The sequence below is a fragment of the Episyrphus balteatus genome, chromosome 2 (assembly GCF_945859705.1).
Source record: "Episyrphus balteatus chromosome 2, idEpiBalt1.1, whole genome shotgun sequence".
NCBI classification, from domain to species: Eukaryota; Metazoa; Arthropoda; class Insecta; order Diptera; family Syrphidae; genus Episyrphus; species Episyrphus balteatus.
Genome location: NC_079135.1, coordinates 47225083 through 47240595, shown reverse-complemented (window position 1 = coordinate 47240595; position 15513 = coordinate 47225083). Strand labels below are relative to the sequence as shown.

Below are 15513 nucleotides of genomic sequence, written 5' to 3'. Positions count from 1 at the left end.
TCTTATAAAAGAAAGCTTAAAACATTATGAAGAAACCAAGCTTACTAATGAAAATATGCAAGTAACAACTATTAGTATTGGTATGAAAAAGAAAGAGTTTAAGATAGCAGCTATATACTGCCCACCAAGGCGCTCCCCGACAGAAGATGACTATACAGATCTATTAAATCTTCTTGGGCATAACTTTCTTGTTGGTGGAGACTTCAATGCGAAACACACCCATTGGGGTTCAAGACTTATATCAACTAAAGGCAAAAGACTTTTCCAAGCAGGCCGTAAATACAATTGCGAATTCTATTCCTCCAGGTCGCCTACTTACTGGCCTTCCGATACTAACAAAATACCAGACCTTATTGACTTTTTCGTAGCTAAAGGAATCAAACGAAATCACATTAGTGTCGAAGGTAATTATGACTTGTCATCAGATCATACTCCAGTGATTCTATCACTAAGTGAATCGGAAGTAATAGAAAAAAGTAATCCAAAGCTTGTAAATAAGAAAACAAACTGGAGTGATTTTAGAGAAAGGCTTTTAAGTTTTATAAATTTAAGATCTCCCATGGATACAATCGAGCAAATTGACCATGAAGTGGAACAATTTATTGCTGATGTGCAACAGGCCGCTGAAGAAAGTACTCCAACATTTTCTAATGGAAGACAAAGTGAAATAAAATATCCTTTAGAGATAAGAGAGTTGATAATAGAGAAAAGAAGAGCTCGAAGAAAATGGCAAAATACTAGATTTCCAGATGATAAAACAACGTTTAACCGTATAAGCAACAATCTTAAAAAACAAATTTATAAATTCAAAAATGATTCACTCAGTACATTCCTAAAGAATTTAACGACTGATGCTTCAACCGATTTTTCGCTATGGAAAGCAGCCAAGCGCCTGAAAAGACCGCAGTTACTAAACTCTCCCTTGAAATCTCAAGATGGGAAATGGATCGGTAACCCAAAAGAAAAAGCTAACCTTTTCGCGGAGCATCTTGCGAATGTTTTTAAGCCATACCCAACAAACGCGGCTGAAAATAGCTTACAGCTTGTTGATAAGATAGATGAAAGTGAAATACCAATTGTAAGATTAAAAGAAGTAAAAAGTATGTGTTTACATCAACTATCAAATAAAAAATCACCAGGTTACGATCTTATTACTGCTCAGGTTATGAAAGAAATGCCTTTGAAAGCCTTCATAAAACTCCAATATATAATAAATGCATGCCTTAAGCAACGGTATGTCCCACACCATTGGAAAATTGCTGAAGTTATTGTCATACCCAAGCAAGGTAAGCCACCTACAGAAGTGACGTCTTACAGACCAATATCGCTTATACCAATTATGGCAAAAGTTTTTGAAAAACTGCTTCTGAAGAGACTTAGCAAAATTATAGAAGAAAGAAGGTTAATCCCAAATCATCAGTTTGGCTTTAGAAATAAACATTCCACGATAGACCAAGTTCATAGAATAACGGATGTAATAGAAAAAGCATTAGAAGAAAAACAAGTCTGTTCAGCTATTTTCTTAGATGTTGCTCAAGCCTTTGACAAGGTTTGGCATGAGGGACTTGAGTACAAACTGCAAAGGGATCTTCCCAGACAGTACTATGAAATATTAAAATCGTACATCTCAGACCGATTGTTTAGAGTAAGGTACGATCAAGAATATTCGGAATTGAAGAAAATAGAAGCCGGTGTACCACAAGGAAGTGTCCTAGGTCCTACCCTGTATTTACTATACACAAGGGATATCCCAGTTGGGAATCACACCATAATGGCTACTTTTGCAGATGATACCGCAATTTTGGTACCCGACAAATGTGTCTCTAGGGGAGCAGTAAAGCTGCAATATGCCGTCGACACAGTCAGAGATTGGACCGAAAAATGGCGTATCAAACTCAATGAAACAAAATCTTCACATATAAACTTTACAAATAAAAAGATAAACAATATTCCAATATTCATTAATAATCAAGCTGTACCTACCTTACGCCAATACGGCCAAATACCTTGGAATGACTTTGGATGCAAAGCTAAAGTGGAAAGAGCACATCAAAAAGAAAAGAGAAGAACTAAACTTGAAATATAGAAAAATGTACTGGTTACTTGGTAACAACTCTGATTTATCAACCCAAAACAAAATAATGCTGTATAATCAAGTACTAAAGCCTGTTTGGACCTATGGTATCCAATTATGGGGCTGTACAAAGAAAACAAATACCGAAATCATCCAAAAATTCCAAAACAAAGTCCTTCGTGGAATAGTTAATGCACCCTGGTACATAAGAAATAGCGATCTACATCGTGACTTACAAATAGAAACGGTTACAGAAGTTGTTAAAAAAATACGCTGTATCCCATAATCAGAGACTGCAATGTCATACCAATTCTGAAATGGTGTCCGTCTTGAATACAAGAAACCATGTTCGGAGATTAAGAAGAACCAAGCCTCATCAGCTTATGGTCTAAAAAAACATGGGAAAGTATTAAAAGTTTAAACTTCCCCCAAAGTGATTTTACAAAGCTAAGAAAGAAAAATCTGATGTCGATCTCTCAAGATTGGTCCTGATAAAGAGGTGGTTTTAGTGGTTAAGAGTCCCACACTACTTGGTGTCGAATACTGCCAAGTGTCTTTTGAAGATTTCCTCCCGTCAAAAAAAAAAAAAAAAAAAAAAAAAAAATTCAGGTTCAATTATAACAACGTTCTTGGGCTAAGATACATATATTGTTGTACATTTATACTGTACAGAGCAATATAGGTATTTGAAAACTGAATAAAAAACAAAAGAAATCTCAAAAATGAGCATATCAGAATGTTGGAAATAAAATAATCTTAAAGAACTGCCATAAGTATTTTTTTAATAAATAATAACCCTGGTCAACAAAATTAAACTTTTTTTTTTGTTACAGAAACCAAGATATACTTTTCTATAGGATTTTGGTGTGCTGAGCTCAAATCCGAAATCAAAAAAATTCTATCACATCATTTCGAGATTATTTCTTAGCTTTTGGTTATTTGTTTTAAATAAATTTGTAACGGTTTCTAATAGAACTAAATGTTGTCTTTCTAAATCCGTTTAAATCTTTTAAAAATCTTTTATCTTCTTTGAGAAATCTGAAATTGAAATCAACGTGTTTGGTATATCTCATGTTTATTTACTTTTAATAGCGAATCTCGAAAAGTTCTTTGCCAATCGCTTTCAAATTTTGACACAACGTTCCATTTAGAATCTTGCAAGTTTTTATATTTGTGAAGGTGGCGAATCGCAGTGAGATACATCAAAGCGTGACCGTGTCAGATACTTATACTAAATAATTACTAGTGAGAAAAATATAATTTTTTTTCTTGTTAAAAACAAGACAAGAACTTACGGGAATGTAAATGAAACGTTGTGTCAAAATTTGAAAGCGAATGGCAAAGAACATTTCGAGATTTACTATTAAAAGCAAATAAATATGAGATATACCAAACACGTTGATTTCGATTTCAGATTTCTCAAAGAAGATAAGAGATTTTTAAAAGATTTAAACGGATTTAGAAAGACAAGATTTAGTTCTATTAGAAACCGTTAAGAAATTTATTTAAAACAAATAACCAAAAGCTAAGAAATAATCTCGAAAACTGGTAAAAAAGCGGCATTTTCGATTTTCTAACGGGATTATCTCAAAAACGTGATGTGGTAGAATTGTTCTGACTTCGGATTCGAGCTCAGCACTCAAAAAACCTATAGAAAAGTATATCTTGGTGTCTGTAACAAAAACCTTGTTGACCAGTGTAATTGGTAGGAAAAAAACTATTGCCCGTGAAAGATTTTTTTCTTGAAAATATTTATCTATTTTAAAGAACTACTTTTTTTTTTAATTCTTTTTAGGAAAAAGTGCTTTAATTAAAATTGTAGGAAAAAAATATTAATAAGATCATTGCAAATTTTTTCTGGAACTTTTTCACAGAAAACAGTTTGCACTTCTTTTTCCAAACCCGAAAACTAAATAGTAAAACTAATTTTTGCAGTCTTTGCAATGAATAATACAAATTGTTCCCAACTTATCCAGAGGGATAACTATTTGCAACACGGTAGAGAGAAAAGGGACTAGGATATGTCAAAATATGTGAAAAGATTACTATTTGACGTAATAAGTAAATAACCAGGGTTTTGATTATAGACTGTTGAATAAACCGTAATTCGATTCCACTTCTGGCTAACTCAGTCCCTTTTTACTGAACAGAATAATGAAATGTCTTCAAGACACTTACGCTCTTATAAATTAACCTGGAGAACCATCTAGGATATATGAAATGTTACGGATAGACCCAAAATTTGGTTTTCGATAAAATGTATTTTCGTAAGTTGTTGAAAGGTCCCTTTGGGTCTGGAAAATGTATCTTTTTTTTTCTCCTTCAAATGGCTTCAGAAAAATTTTAGCACGCACCATTTTTGTTTTTAAAGATTTTTTGAAAATATGAGTATGTAGATTGTAGAAAATAACCGTTTTAGATTCAGTTGACCTTGTACAAAAATAAAAATACTATTCATATTAATCTCAAATTTGGAGGACTTATTTCTCATAACATGATCTGTCATATGACACCAAATTTGCATTTATTAAGAAAAGTTTAAACACATTTTAAGATACTAATTCACAAAAACAGCAAAAATATCGATATCCTGTTTTCAGTAAATCATAAAAAAGAACACCTCAATTAAGGAAAATGTAAAATATTAACGCCCATTATATTTAAAAAGTCAAATATGAAAAGAAAAACATAATAAAATACATTAAACAAAATTTGTACGTGTTTTGCAATTTTATATACTATTTTTCTATTTAGAAATATCTTATTTGTAATAAACCATTTGATAAACTAATGTAAAGCTTTAGATTTGTTTCTCCTACACAGAGAAAAATATGACCCGCTAAAAACTAACAGATTGACATATTGTTTTACAGTCCATACAATTCAAAAAGAAATCTTATTAAAATCAACGATGAATAAGGTTTTTTTAAGGAGATTTCATATTATTTTTATAGAGAAAATCTTATTAAAATTTGACTGAAAAGTTGATTTTTTTTGCAACTTAGCACTAGAACAAAAATCGCGATCAATATTTTCATGGCACGTTGGTTCAGGTGGTAAGACTAATGCTTTGAAGTCTCCAGTTCGATTTTAAAACAATAAGGATGAAAACCATAGAGAAATCTTATTGTTTTTGTTCTATTTTATGTGGTCTATTTTTCTCTGTGTATAAACAAAAGTATACTTTTCGTATAGTTTTTGATTACTGAGTTAGAATCCGAAGTCAAAAAAATTCTATCACGTCAGGATTTTGAGATATTCGCATTAAAGGATCACAAAATCAAGTTTTTATAAAGAAAATCTCAAAAAAAACTACTATATCTCAAAAAACAGAGCTGACTTAAATTTTTTTAGTTCAAAATCAGCACACCAAAATCCATTAGAAAAGTATACTTTTGCTCTAGGGAGAAAGATATATGAATTTTTAGAGATCAGTTTCTTGCTAAGACATGCCAAACCTACTAAACTTACTTAAATAAAGATGTGACGTAGAAGAAAAGAGATATTGAGAAGATTGAAAAAGAAGAAGAAAGAAAAACCGTAACAATTTTAATTGAAAAAGATTATATTTTGCCAAAATATTTCTTCGAAAACAGCAAAAAAAATGGGTTTTTGAGATTTTCTAACGGAAACATATAAAAAAAAGTGACGTCTTAGGTCAATTCTGACTTCGGATTCGTAATCAGCATACAAAAATCCTTTAGAAAAGTATAGTTTTATTAAAAAGAGGATTTCCTTGCAGACCAGTGTTATTAAACCTCCTAACATGACAAATTTGGAAAGTGGCTGATCTGTTCTGCGGGAAACTAAAATGTCATCATATCAAGCCCTGCATTCTCATGAATCATCACGCCACTATCAATAAAACTCGGATGCCTTCTTTTGAGATTAAAGCAGTAAAGTTCAAATTTTCTGAGAAGCGAAACTTGTACTTGGATCACTTTTTGTTATTGGTACTAAATGAAATCAGGATGTGGATATCAGTAGCAAGAAGTCGTTTTATAGAAAAAGGGCACAAGCATTTTTTAATAACTCTATCTGTGTAACCAGCCTTACCTAAAAATACTAAATAGAATTTCCGACACTGACGAGATTTTTTTCACAAAATTTCAAAATGAAATCATTTTGTTGAAGAATTATTTCACTGAAAAAGGAAGAACCAAGAGAAACAGGCAATTTAGTCATAGAAACAAAAATATCCTTGCCCAGTTTTTTCGCAAATATAAAAATAGGGATATTCTTAGGTACCTATTCATACTTATATATCTGCAGCTAGGTTCGGAGTGCTTAAAGCAGCTGAAGATGACTTTTTTTCAAATTCTTAAAACTAAATTTATAGCAGTACTGCACAGTTAAGAGTTAATACTTGCACTGGTTCTTAGAAATTAACATCAATATAAAAACTCGGACAAATTTTCTAATTTTACTACCTTGTGAACTCGAATTTGGTCAGGAGCAAATACCAACTCACTTGTTCAATTTAGTTAAAACTGAGTTATACCGATGAATTGATGTTCATAATAAATTAATATTCTAATCTTTTGCTTATTGCTATTAGGTAGAAAATAAGAGACCTTCAATTCTGTCGAAACAGAACAACTCAAATTATATGAATTTTCCTATGACCAGAGATAGTTATTCTTAAAATTTGTTTCAGTTCTTTTCAAGAAATTAAAGAAGATATCATTTACCAAGGAATACTAAAAGACTTGTTCTAATTCTTAAAAATCTTTTTCTGTCATCATCCTGCAGTCCATTTCAGTTTTGTGAATTTAAAATTTAATTAAAATATCCCGGGTCAACAAAGCTATTTCCGTTGTAAAGCATGCAAATAAAAAAAAAATACAGAATAGTCCTCCTTTAAGCCAGTAAGCACTTCCAAGAATTATCAAATTATCATTTTCTAATTATCAGTACCAAACTTTAGTGACTTTTATCCAACTCTGACAGCAAAATCTTGCTCTAAGCCATTTTCTACCATTTTATACCATCTCTACTCTCATTGAAAATAAAGAAAAAAGCAAAATATTATCAAAATACATTCCCAACTCACTCTAACACACATACACACAAAACTTACCATGTACATGGGGTGCAGCTGTGGCATTCGTAGAATTTGCGCCGGAAACAGATGTTCCCCCACCAGCAGTTCCGGAGGCTGCTCCGGTGCCACTTTTATCCTCACTTGAGTCCTGTCGTGATAGAGAAAACCGTCGGTTTCCTAGTCCCAGACCAGCTACCCCACTTGTAACGTACTGCTGAAGCGAACTGAAAAAACTCATTATCGCGCCGACCGAGAGTAATCGCTTGAAAAATCACTTTTTCGTCCTTGATGGTTTGTTATATTGTTGCTTATATCCTTGTGTAGGGAATTTTTGGTTATTTTTTCTTATCAAAACGTGTGTGTTGTATAGGGAGATGACTGGTACCGAAAATTGTGTCCCAATGAAAATAAAGTAGCTTATAATCGTCAAAAATTGTTGATCCTGTTTGTTGGTGTCCTTAATGTCCGTTATGACATTCACCTATGATGAAAAAATGAATAAATATTATGCCTTTTCGTGTTTTTTTTCTTTGGTTTTCTTTTTTTTTTTTGATTTATTGCGGGTTGGTTTCACAAAAACATGAAGAAGCAATTTTCTTTGCAAAATTTCGTCTACGCGTTCGACCGTTCTTTCGTTTTCTTACTCCGCAAAAGTTATATATTCTGATGTTGTGTTTTTCGTATTTTTCTTCTTTTTTGGTCCTTTTTTATTGGATTAATTTTTGTTTTCTTCTCATTTAGGCTGACCGTCGTTGCTAAGACAAATGACCGATACGATTTATCCTTGTCGAAGGGAACAACATTCTACATTACTCAGGTTAATGTCTGCAACATTTATTCGATCATTGTCCTGATAGTAGTTTGATGTTGTGGTGGCTATCAATGAATTATTTCCGTGAGATAACATTTGGGGGATTGAAAATTAATCTGAAAATTAGAAGAAAATCGGATTTAGAATGAATTCGTGATAAGAGGTAATTAAAAAAGATTTTATAATATTTATAACCAACAAAATATGTACATAGTGAAAGACTTGTTGCTTAAATGGAACAGACCAAAACATGGTAATGTAGGCAAGAAATTGTTAAAACGTTATTTCAGCTTTTGTTTGATATAAAAATAAATTTTTCTGATATTTCAAAATGAGTTGATTATTTGAAAATTTTATCAAAGAAATCAAATAAAAACTATACGTAGGAGTAGGTACTTCAAAGTGAAAAAAATAGTACGACATTATTTCTGTGTCAAATAAGGTCATACTAAGGTCATAAGCATAACAAAATATTTTTTGAACCGTTATTAAGGGAATCTGTCACAGAACGGTCTTTTTCCACACACAAAAAAACTGAATCAAAATCGTTCGAGCTGTTTTTTGAGAAAACAAAGTCTTTGATTTTGGTAATACCGTTCATCTGGCAGATACCGTTAATTTTGCTTTTAAATTAAATTTAAATTTCACCTCTCTATAAAATCTCATACAAAACTCAAAACTACCTATTTTAAAGAAAATAGTTTAGTTGTCTTAGTCGGAGAGGTAACAAGTTAAAATAATTCTAGTTTGGGCTCAGGTAAAACGTCTGTCATGGGTATTTTTGTTATCAGGAAGATGAGGGCGTCAGGATCCAATTATTTCCAGGTGGTTACCCGCACTAAATCTATTTTAAGAAAAAATGTACTTTTGATGCACTTTTTCTCAGCAAAGGCGCAGATACATGCTGGCAGACGTTCGTTTTCGTCATGACCATGACTGGACTTATTCTAATATTAATAAGAATCGTTTACCTCTCACGCAAAAAATCTGCTCCCAGCTCTCGGTCTTTAATGTTGGCCTGCATTGGATAAAAAGGATCACTAAACGTCTAATATTTACTCCTAACTTTAGACGAGACTTTTTTTCTTCTCTCTTTTTTTCGTCGGTTGCCTTTTTTAAAATGCGAGCAAGTACTCGGCAGGTCGGTAGTTTTGCTCAAATACTAAAAAACACCAAAAATACTCAATTTCGACATAATTAAAAAAAATTCGAAAAGCAATATCTTAGAAACCAATAAACTTACAAAAACGGCTTTGGACAAATTTAAATAACTTTTAATAACTTAAAAGGCCGCTATTTTTAAGGACTTAAATAAACATCAAAGATTGGAAAATTCGAAATTTTATGCATTTTTGAAAATTTGTCCGAAAACATAGAATGTTCATAACATAGAATGGCCATAACAATAAATATGTAATTCCCACGGAAATCCGAAATACCACATTTACCGCACGCTGTGATGCACACATAAGGCTAATGTACTATTCATTCGCTTGATTTAAATTGAATAAGTTCTTTTGCCAACCATTTTGCTTGTATTGGACCGCAGGTGTTTTTGAATAGGAGTCAAAAACTTTCATCAATATTATATGTACTTAATGTTGACGGACTCGATGTGACGATGGAATGCCATTTATCAACATTTTGAATTAAAAAGTAGTATTTGAAAAATCAATTTTTTAAAACGCAGTATAGATTTTTTTCTTAATTTTATTATTAGTTTAATTAATAACTTCTTAAAAATTTACTATATTTTTTTTTAATTTTTGAAAATGTCTGTTTTATTAAAAAAAAACATTTATTTAAGAACTGCTCTATTTTTATTTTTTTTTTTCGAACTTTCTCGAATTAGACCATCATTCTTTCAATAATCCCACACATCCTATGAATATAACAGTCATTTGTTTTTTGTTTCTGCTGTGTTGTTAGTGGCTCAAAGTTTATTCGTGTTAATGCTTAAAATAAAACTGATAACATCTATTAATATATTCATTGTCATCCTTATTTGCTTCCGTCCATCGAGGATGCTTTTGTTTTTGATTATTTTAAAAAGCGATCGATTGTTTTTAACAAATGGAAAACTGAATAGAAAATCATTATGAGTTTGATTAAATATAATTAAACTTATAAAAAAAAACATTAATTTCGTATAACCAAGCTCAACACTTTATAAGGTTAAAGTTCCAAAGTATTATTTGTTTTAATTCTTAATTTGTGTTGTTGTGCAAGAAAGAATAACATATCTACATATTTAGGTACACAAAAATATATAGACAAGGTAAAAATTGTAGGTTATTTAAAAAAAAAATAAAAAAAAAACTTTTAAGGATCACAATCCGAAAAGTTAAGTTTGTCAGCAGCAACACCTGCTCTTCAAGTGAATACAAACAAAAAATTAAAAAAAAAAGAGAACAAAAAAAAAGTCTGAAAAGCGTGTTACAAGAAGTTTATTAAATTTTTTTATTTGACATCAAGACAAAACGTGTTGAGACAATGTGAACCCATAAAGTTTGTTGAAGAGGTTTTGTCTTTCTTTTGTTTTTTTTTTTTTTGTTATATAATGTAAGAGTACGAGTAAACGTGACATGAAAAGTTCGTGGGTAATTAGAAATAATTTCATTTTGACAATTTGAAGCACAGTATGGTATTTTTTTTTTTTCCTTTGTCACTTTTTTTGTTTGTACAAAGGTAAATTAAAGAAAATTTCATTAACTTTGAAATGTAACAATTGGCATTTTGTTAGAAAATGGTGAAAGAAGGCCAAACAATTTTGTTTACCTTTTTTTACTTAATTTTGATTTTGTTAGAGGTATAAGAGACTTGGTATAAGAAGAGGAAATGCTTTTTTTCGATTCTGAGCAAATTTGAAGCAAAAAGTGCCTTATTCTCAACTAAATTAACCTGTTAAAAAGTCAACAAAACTCAACTCCTTCCAGGAGTCCAAAACAACAAAATATTTAGCACATTAAAAATAACCTATCATCTTATGTTGGTTTTTCAAGTTATCATTTTTAATTAAAATACTTAAGACTTACTTCCTTAAAATTGAAGCAATCCTTTAGAAAACCTTTAAATATTTGAAAAGTGAAAAAACCCAGACGAAGAAACGATAAGAAAAACCAAAACATTGAACAAAACTTTTTTTTTCCCTAAACTCCTTGACAAGTTCTCAATGTTTTTGCACTTATTTTGTTGTGTTTTAATTAAAACTTTACCAACTGCGTTTGCCACGTACACAAATTTACATATTACAGTTAAAAGGGTCCCTTTTTAAGCTGTGATGTATATCTTGTATGTGTCCTCCTAAGTAAAGAATCTGGAATGATGATCTCTCAATCTCTCTCCAGTTTCTTTTTTCTTCTTTTAAGTTGATTTTCTTTTAATCCTTTTCTTATCGATGTATGCTCTTTAAAATAAAAAAAAAACATCAATCTTTGAAATCTTAGTCCTTTTCACGTTAAGAAGAAAACACCTTTACCCAACAAATATTTTTTAAGTAAGGAAGGAAAGGATATTTTCGTATTATATTAAAAGACAAAAAAAAATCCTGTTTCATTTTTCACTACAATAACTTAGCCAAATGGGAGCTTAAATTGAACGTCTCATGAGACTTTTCAAAACAGGTAACAAGGTGAAAGTGTTTAAACTGAAAGTGTTCAAACTGCAACGTAGGGACCTATATATTTTACTGCTAAATTTTTCTTAGAGAGAGGTTAAAAAGGAAACAAGGTTAAGTCTTCAAGTAAAAAAAAAAGAAATATAAGGCAAAAAGCAACATTTTTGGTGTGAAAATAGTGAGAGTGAGGAATATGCGGCAGAAAAACCATAACCATTTCTACTGATCCCAGAGGTTGCCTGGTAAAAAGGAGGGGAGCCAAGGAAAAAGCTTTAAAATATAATTCACACTCTTTCCGTTTAAACGTGTATATTTGATGTTTTTTTTTCTTCTTTATATTTTTTTTGAAATTTAATCGGGCGTTTGCATGATGAAACATTTTAGAAGGATGTGCAATTTTCTGACAACAGCAAACTGGCGAAAAAGGATGCTCAATCTTATCTTGTTCGCTGTGTGTATTTTTTTTTGTCTTCTCTCCCAACAAATATAAGATAATATACAAAAAAAATATTAAAGGTTTCAGGCTATGTTTGCTTGTTATTTTATTCCCGCTTCCTGGGAAAGAAGGTGAAATTTTTTGGAGAACGACCTATATTTGAATCTAAAGGGTGTACTTGAAATCGTTTATGATATGAGGCTTATTTTTTTGCTTGTTTTTGTTTTTTGTTTGTCCTTTAGGATTTTATAAGGTTTGTGCGTGAAATTCAATTAAGGATTCCCACAGATGATTATTTAGCTAAAGTTAATAGCCAGTGTAAATATTAATGGTTTGTTATTTTTGTATTAAAATGATTGTTTCGATAATTTGGATGGAATTGATGATTTAAGTATATTTTCGGATTTTTGTTTTTATTTTAATGATTTGTTGACAAGGAAAAATGGAAGGAATGCTTACGTACGATACTCAGAATGCAAAGTATTTATAGTTATGGACCGGTAGATAAAAATGGACGTCAATATCGTTTTCGGAGTAGTTTTCGATAGAAAACTGTGGGTCCCATGCATTTCAATTAATTTCAAGGCTACATGAATGTTTGAGATAGTAGGTCACATGGGTCTATTTTATCTATTTAAAACATGGTTCCGCAATTTTTAAAGGGTCGTACAGTAAAACATTTTCCGCATTTTATACCCTACATTATGTTCGAAACATATTTTTAGATAAGTATGTGTTTATGTTCAAAACTCGTTGAAATATGTATATGTAGTTAAAAATTAAACTCTTAAAAAAATTACGTATACACCACAGTGGCCTTTTCTTAATGTGTACGTTTGACCTTATTTAGATCGGGATTATTGAATTCAACTTATTATAAATAAAAAAATATTTAGTACTCAGGTTTAAGGTACGTAAAATTTTCTCAATAAAGAACTATTACATATAACTTTTTTTCAAAATTTTGTGTTTGAAAATTAATTTTCTAAAAATTATATATTTGCTGAAACAGATTTATGTTAAAATTAAAAAGCTTAACAAAACTTTACTTTTAACAACGATAGTTCGATCTTGTAAGTGTTGCCGTTGTGTTAAATTATTTTGTATTATTAAAGATTTTTGTAAATTTTCAGGTTTTTGCAAATTCAAGTGCGTCTGCTAGTATTTTTTGCACGTATTAAGATAAGTGAAATATAAATAAGTTGGTTAAATCTTACACCTTCTTGTCAGTCGCACGAATAGGCAGACTAGGTTCCTTGTAGTAAACGATTTTGGGGAACTATTTAACCCATAAATTCAGTTACGATAGTCTTCTAAATTGGTCCAGCAGTGTCGAAATGAACTCGCTTGTACTCGTATGAATTTCAAGATCAGGAATTCTAATACTGCGAGAACCACGGAACTAATATTAAGTTCGCATACATTTTCCATTATTATTGTTGCGGTAGTCTTTTTCTTCTCAATTCTTGTTTAAGGTTAATTTAATGTTTTCTTTTCTTTCCCCGAATCAGAAGAAACTGAATTTCTTAGAAATGCTATTTCTTCCTTTATTTCGTTAAATTTCTTAACTGTTTGGATAAACTTAAATCAAGAAATATTGTTCGTAGAAATTTATCACAAACCTTTCACTTTAGTTTTCCTCCTAAACAATTAAACAATTTAAACAATTCCTTATACAAAGCATCTTCATCAAATTTTAAAAACAATCTGAATTTCCTTATCGCACATTCTCATGTCAGATTTGTGTTCGAAAATCCCTTCAGTCTTTATCAAATATCTACCCTAAATTATTTTGAAACTTTCCCCTTGTTGATTATTATTATTAAATCGATAAAATACTATCCTGATGTTTGTCTTGAAATGACAAAACCAACAACAAAAAAAAGCAAGTTTACATAATAATCTTATTTCACCAAAAGAGTAATTATTTATAATTTAAAAAGCTTATACATCCTTCCGGTGGTGTTTTACGTATTTACATCAGTCTATCTCTCTCTCTCTTTGAAAATTTCTCTATTGTTTATCGTTCTTGACAGACTTTCTTCATCCCACTTTAATCATTCTTTTCAATTAGCAAATTGTTTATAATTAAGCACGCATTTCCGTGTTCTAATCACCAACAAGTTGCTACTTTTTTTCTCCGAAAGGGGTCTCTATATTCACAAAAACATAAATAGAAAAAAAAAGACGAGAAAGTTTTTGTAAAGGTTTTTACCCAGAAACACAGCTGCATCTTTAGCGAGCCATCATAGAGATGGAGAGAGAGTGATATACTTTGCCCGCCATTAATCTTCATTATATTCAGATCCATCTTTCAGCAAATTGATAGTGGAGGACTGCGGAGTAGCAATTTCTTAAGGATATCATTGTTCAACAACAACAATAATCACAACCTAAGCAATTCTAGTTGAGTATTTCATCTCCTCTTCTATTTTGGAGATTTTGTTACTCACTTTAAGGATGAAAAATCTGAACCGGGAGAAGAGTTTATTGGTAAAGGTTTGTTGGACACGAAAAGCAAATAAATTATATCTTAAGCACTTCCTTAGCCGATTTTCTGTGTCACAATGAATGAAATAAAGTTTTATCTTTTGCTTATGAAAAGAATGAAAACGGGACTAGGATTCCCCTAATTGAAATAAACTGCTGAATTGTGCTGAATAGAATAGGAGAGGCCAATCGAAGTAGAATTATGAGGGATGCTGAGTCTATGGAAGTTGAATGTTAAAAGGAAAATTCCTTTTCATTTTGAGGGTTTCGCATTTTATGTTTTCTTTGTTTTTTGTCTATGTTTTGTGGGCTGAGCATGAGCACGTTTCTTATTATTCTTCATAAAATTTATCGATTACATAAATAATATTTCGTCAAAAAAATTGTGTAGACATTTTGTTGATATTTTAAGTCTTAAGGCTTATGTCCTTTATTATAAGTTATGTTAATATTCAAAAAAAGGAGGAAATATCTCAACAGGAGGCTGACAATCTTAACAAGTAATTTTAAGCTTGGAAGGGAGGGGATTTTTTCTTTCAAGTATTTGGCCAAAACTATGCACTTTATGTCTATATTGATTATTAAAATAAGGGTCCACGTACTTGTTTCTAATTAGAGAATCTAAAAATTCTTCAAAATTATCTTGAGTGAAAAGGTGTTTTTTTTAAGAAATGATGAAACTCGGAGTTAGTACCACAAAAAGTGGGAAAAAATGTTACACCAATAAAAATTGGTACAAATGTTTCATCTATAACAGAAACCAAGAATCTAAGCAGTCTATGCAAATATTTTAGGTAAAAGGGTGTTTTTTGGGAAATAAGGGAAATCCGCAATAAGTCCGATTAAAGCAATGGTATAAAAGTTACCCTTACGGAATTTATTAAAAATGTTGTTTTTACCATGGGAATTGGAAATAAAATAAGTTTATACATTTTTTTCAGGTTAGGGTCAAAATTCTTTTGTCAAAATTCTGCTTTCATTGGGCACGTTCAGGAAATATTAGGGACTAAATATTTAGGTAACGTCATTTTCTGAACGGAAA

The 15513-nt window shown here is 30.9% G+C and overlaps 1 protein-coding gene across 1 annotated transcript in view; it reads right to left on the bottom strand.

Annotated features, from left to right (window-relative positions):
* The window catches only part of LOC129912560 (BAI1-associated protein 3), a 153605-nt gene that overhangs the window by 96489 nt on the left and 41603 nt on the right, over positions 1-15513 (bottom strand). Inside the window, exon 2 of the mRNA XM_055990854.1 lies at positions 7155-8045. Coding sequence (XP_055846829.1) covers positions 7155-7356 — 202 coding nt within the window. The 5' untranslated portion in view covers positions 7357-8045. The remainder of the gene's footprint in view (positions 1-7154; positions 8046-15513) is intronic.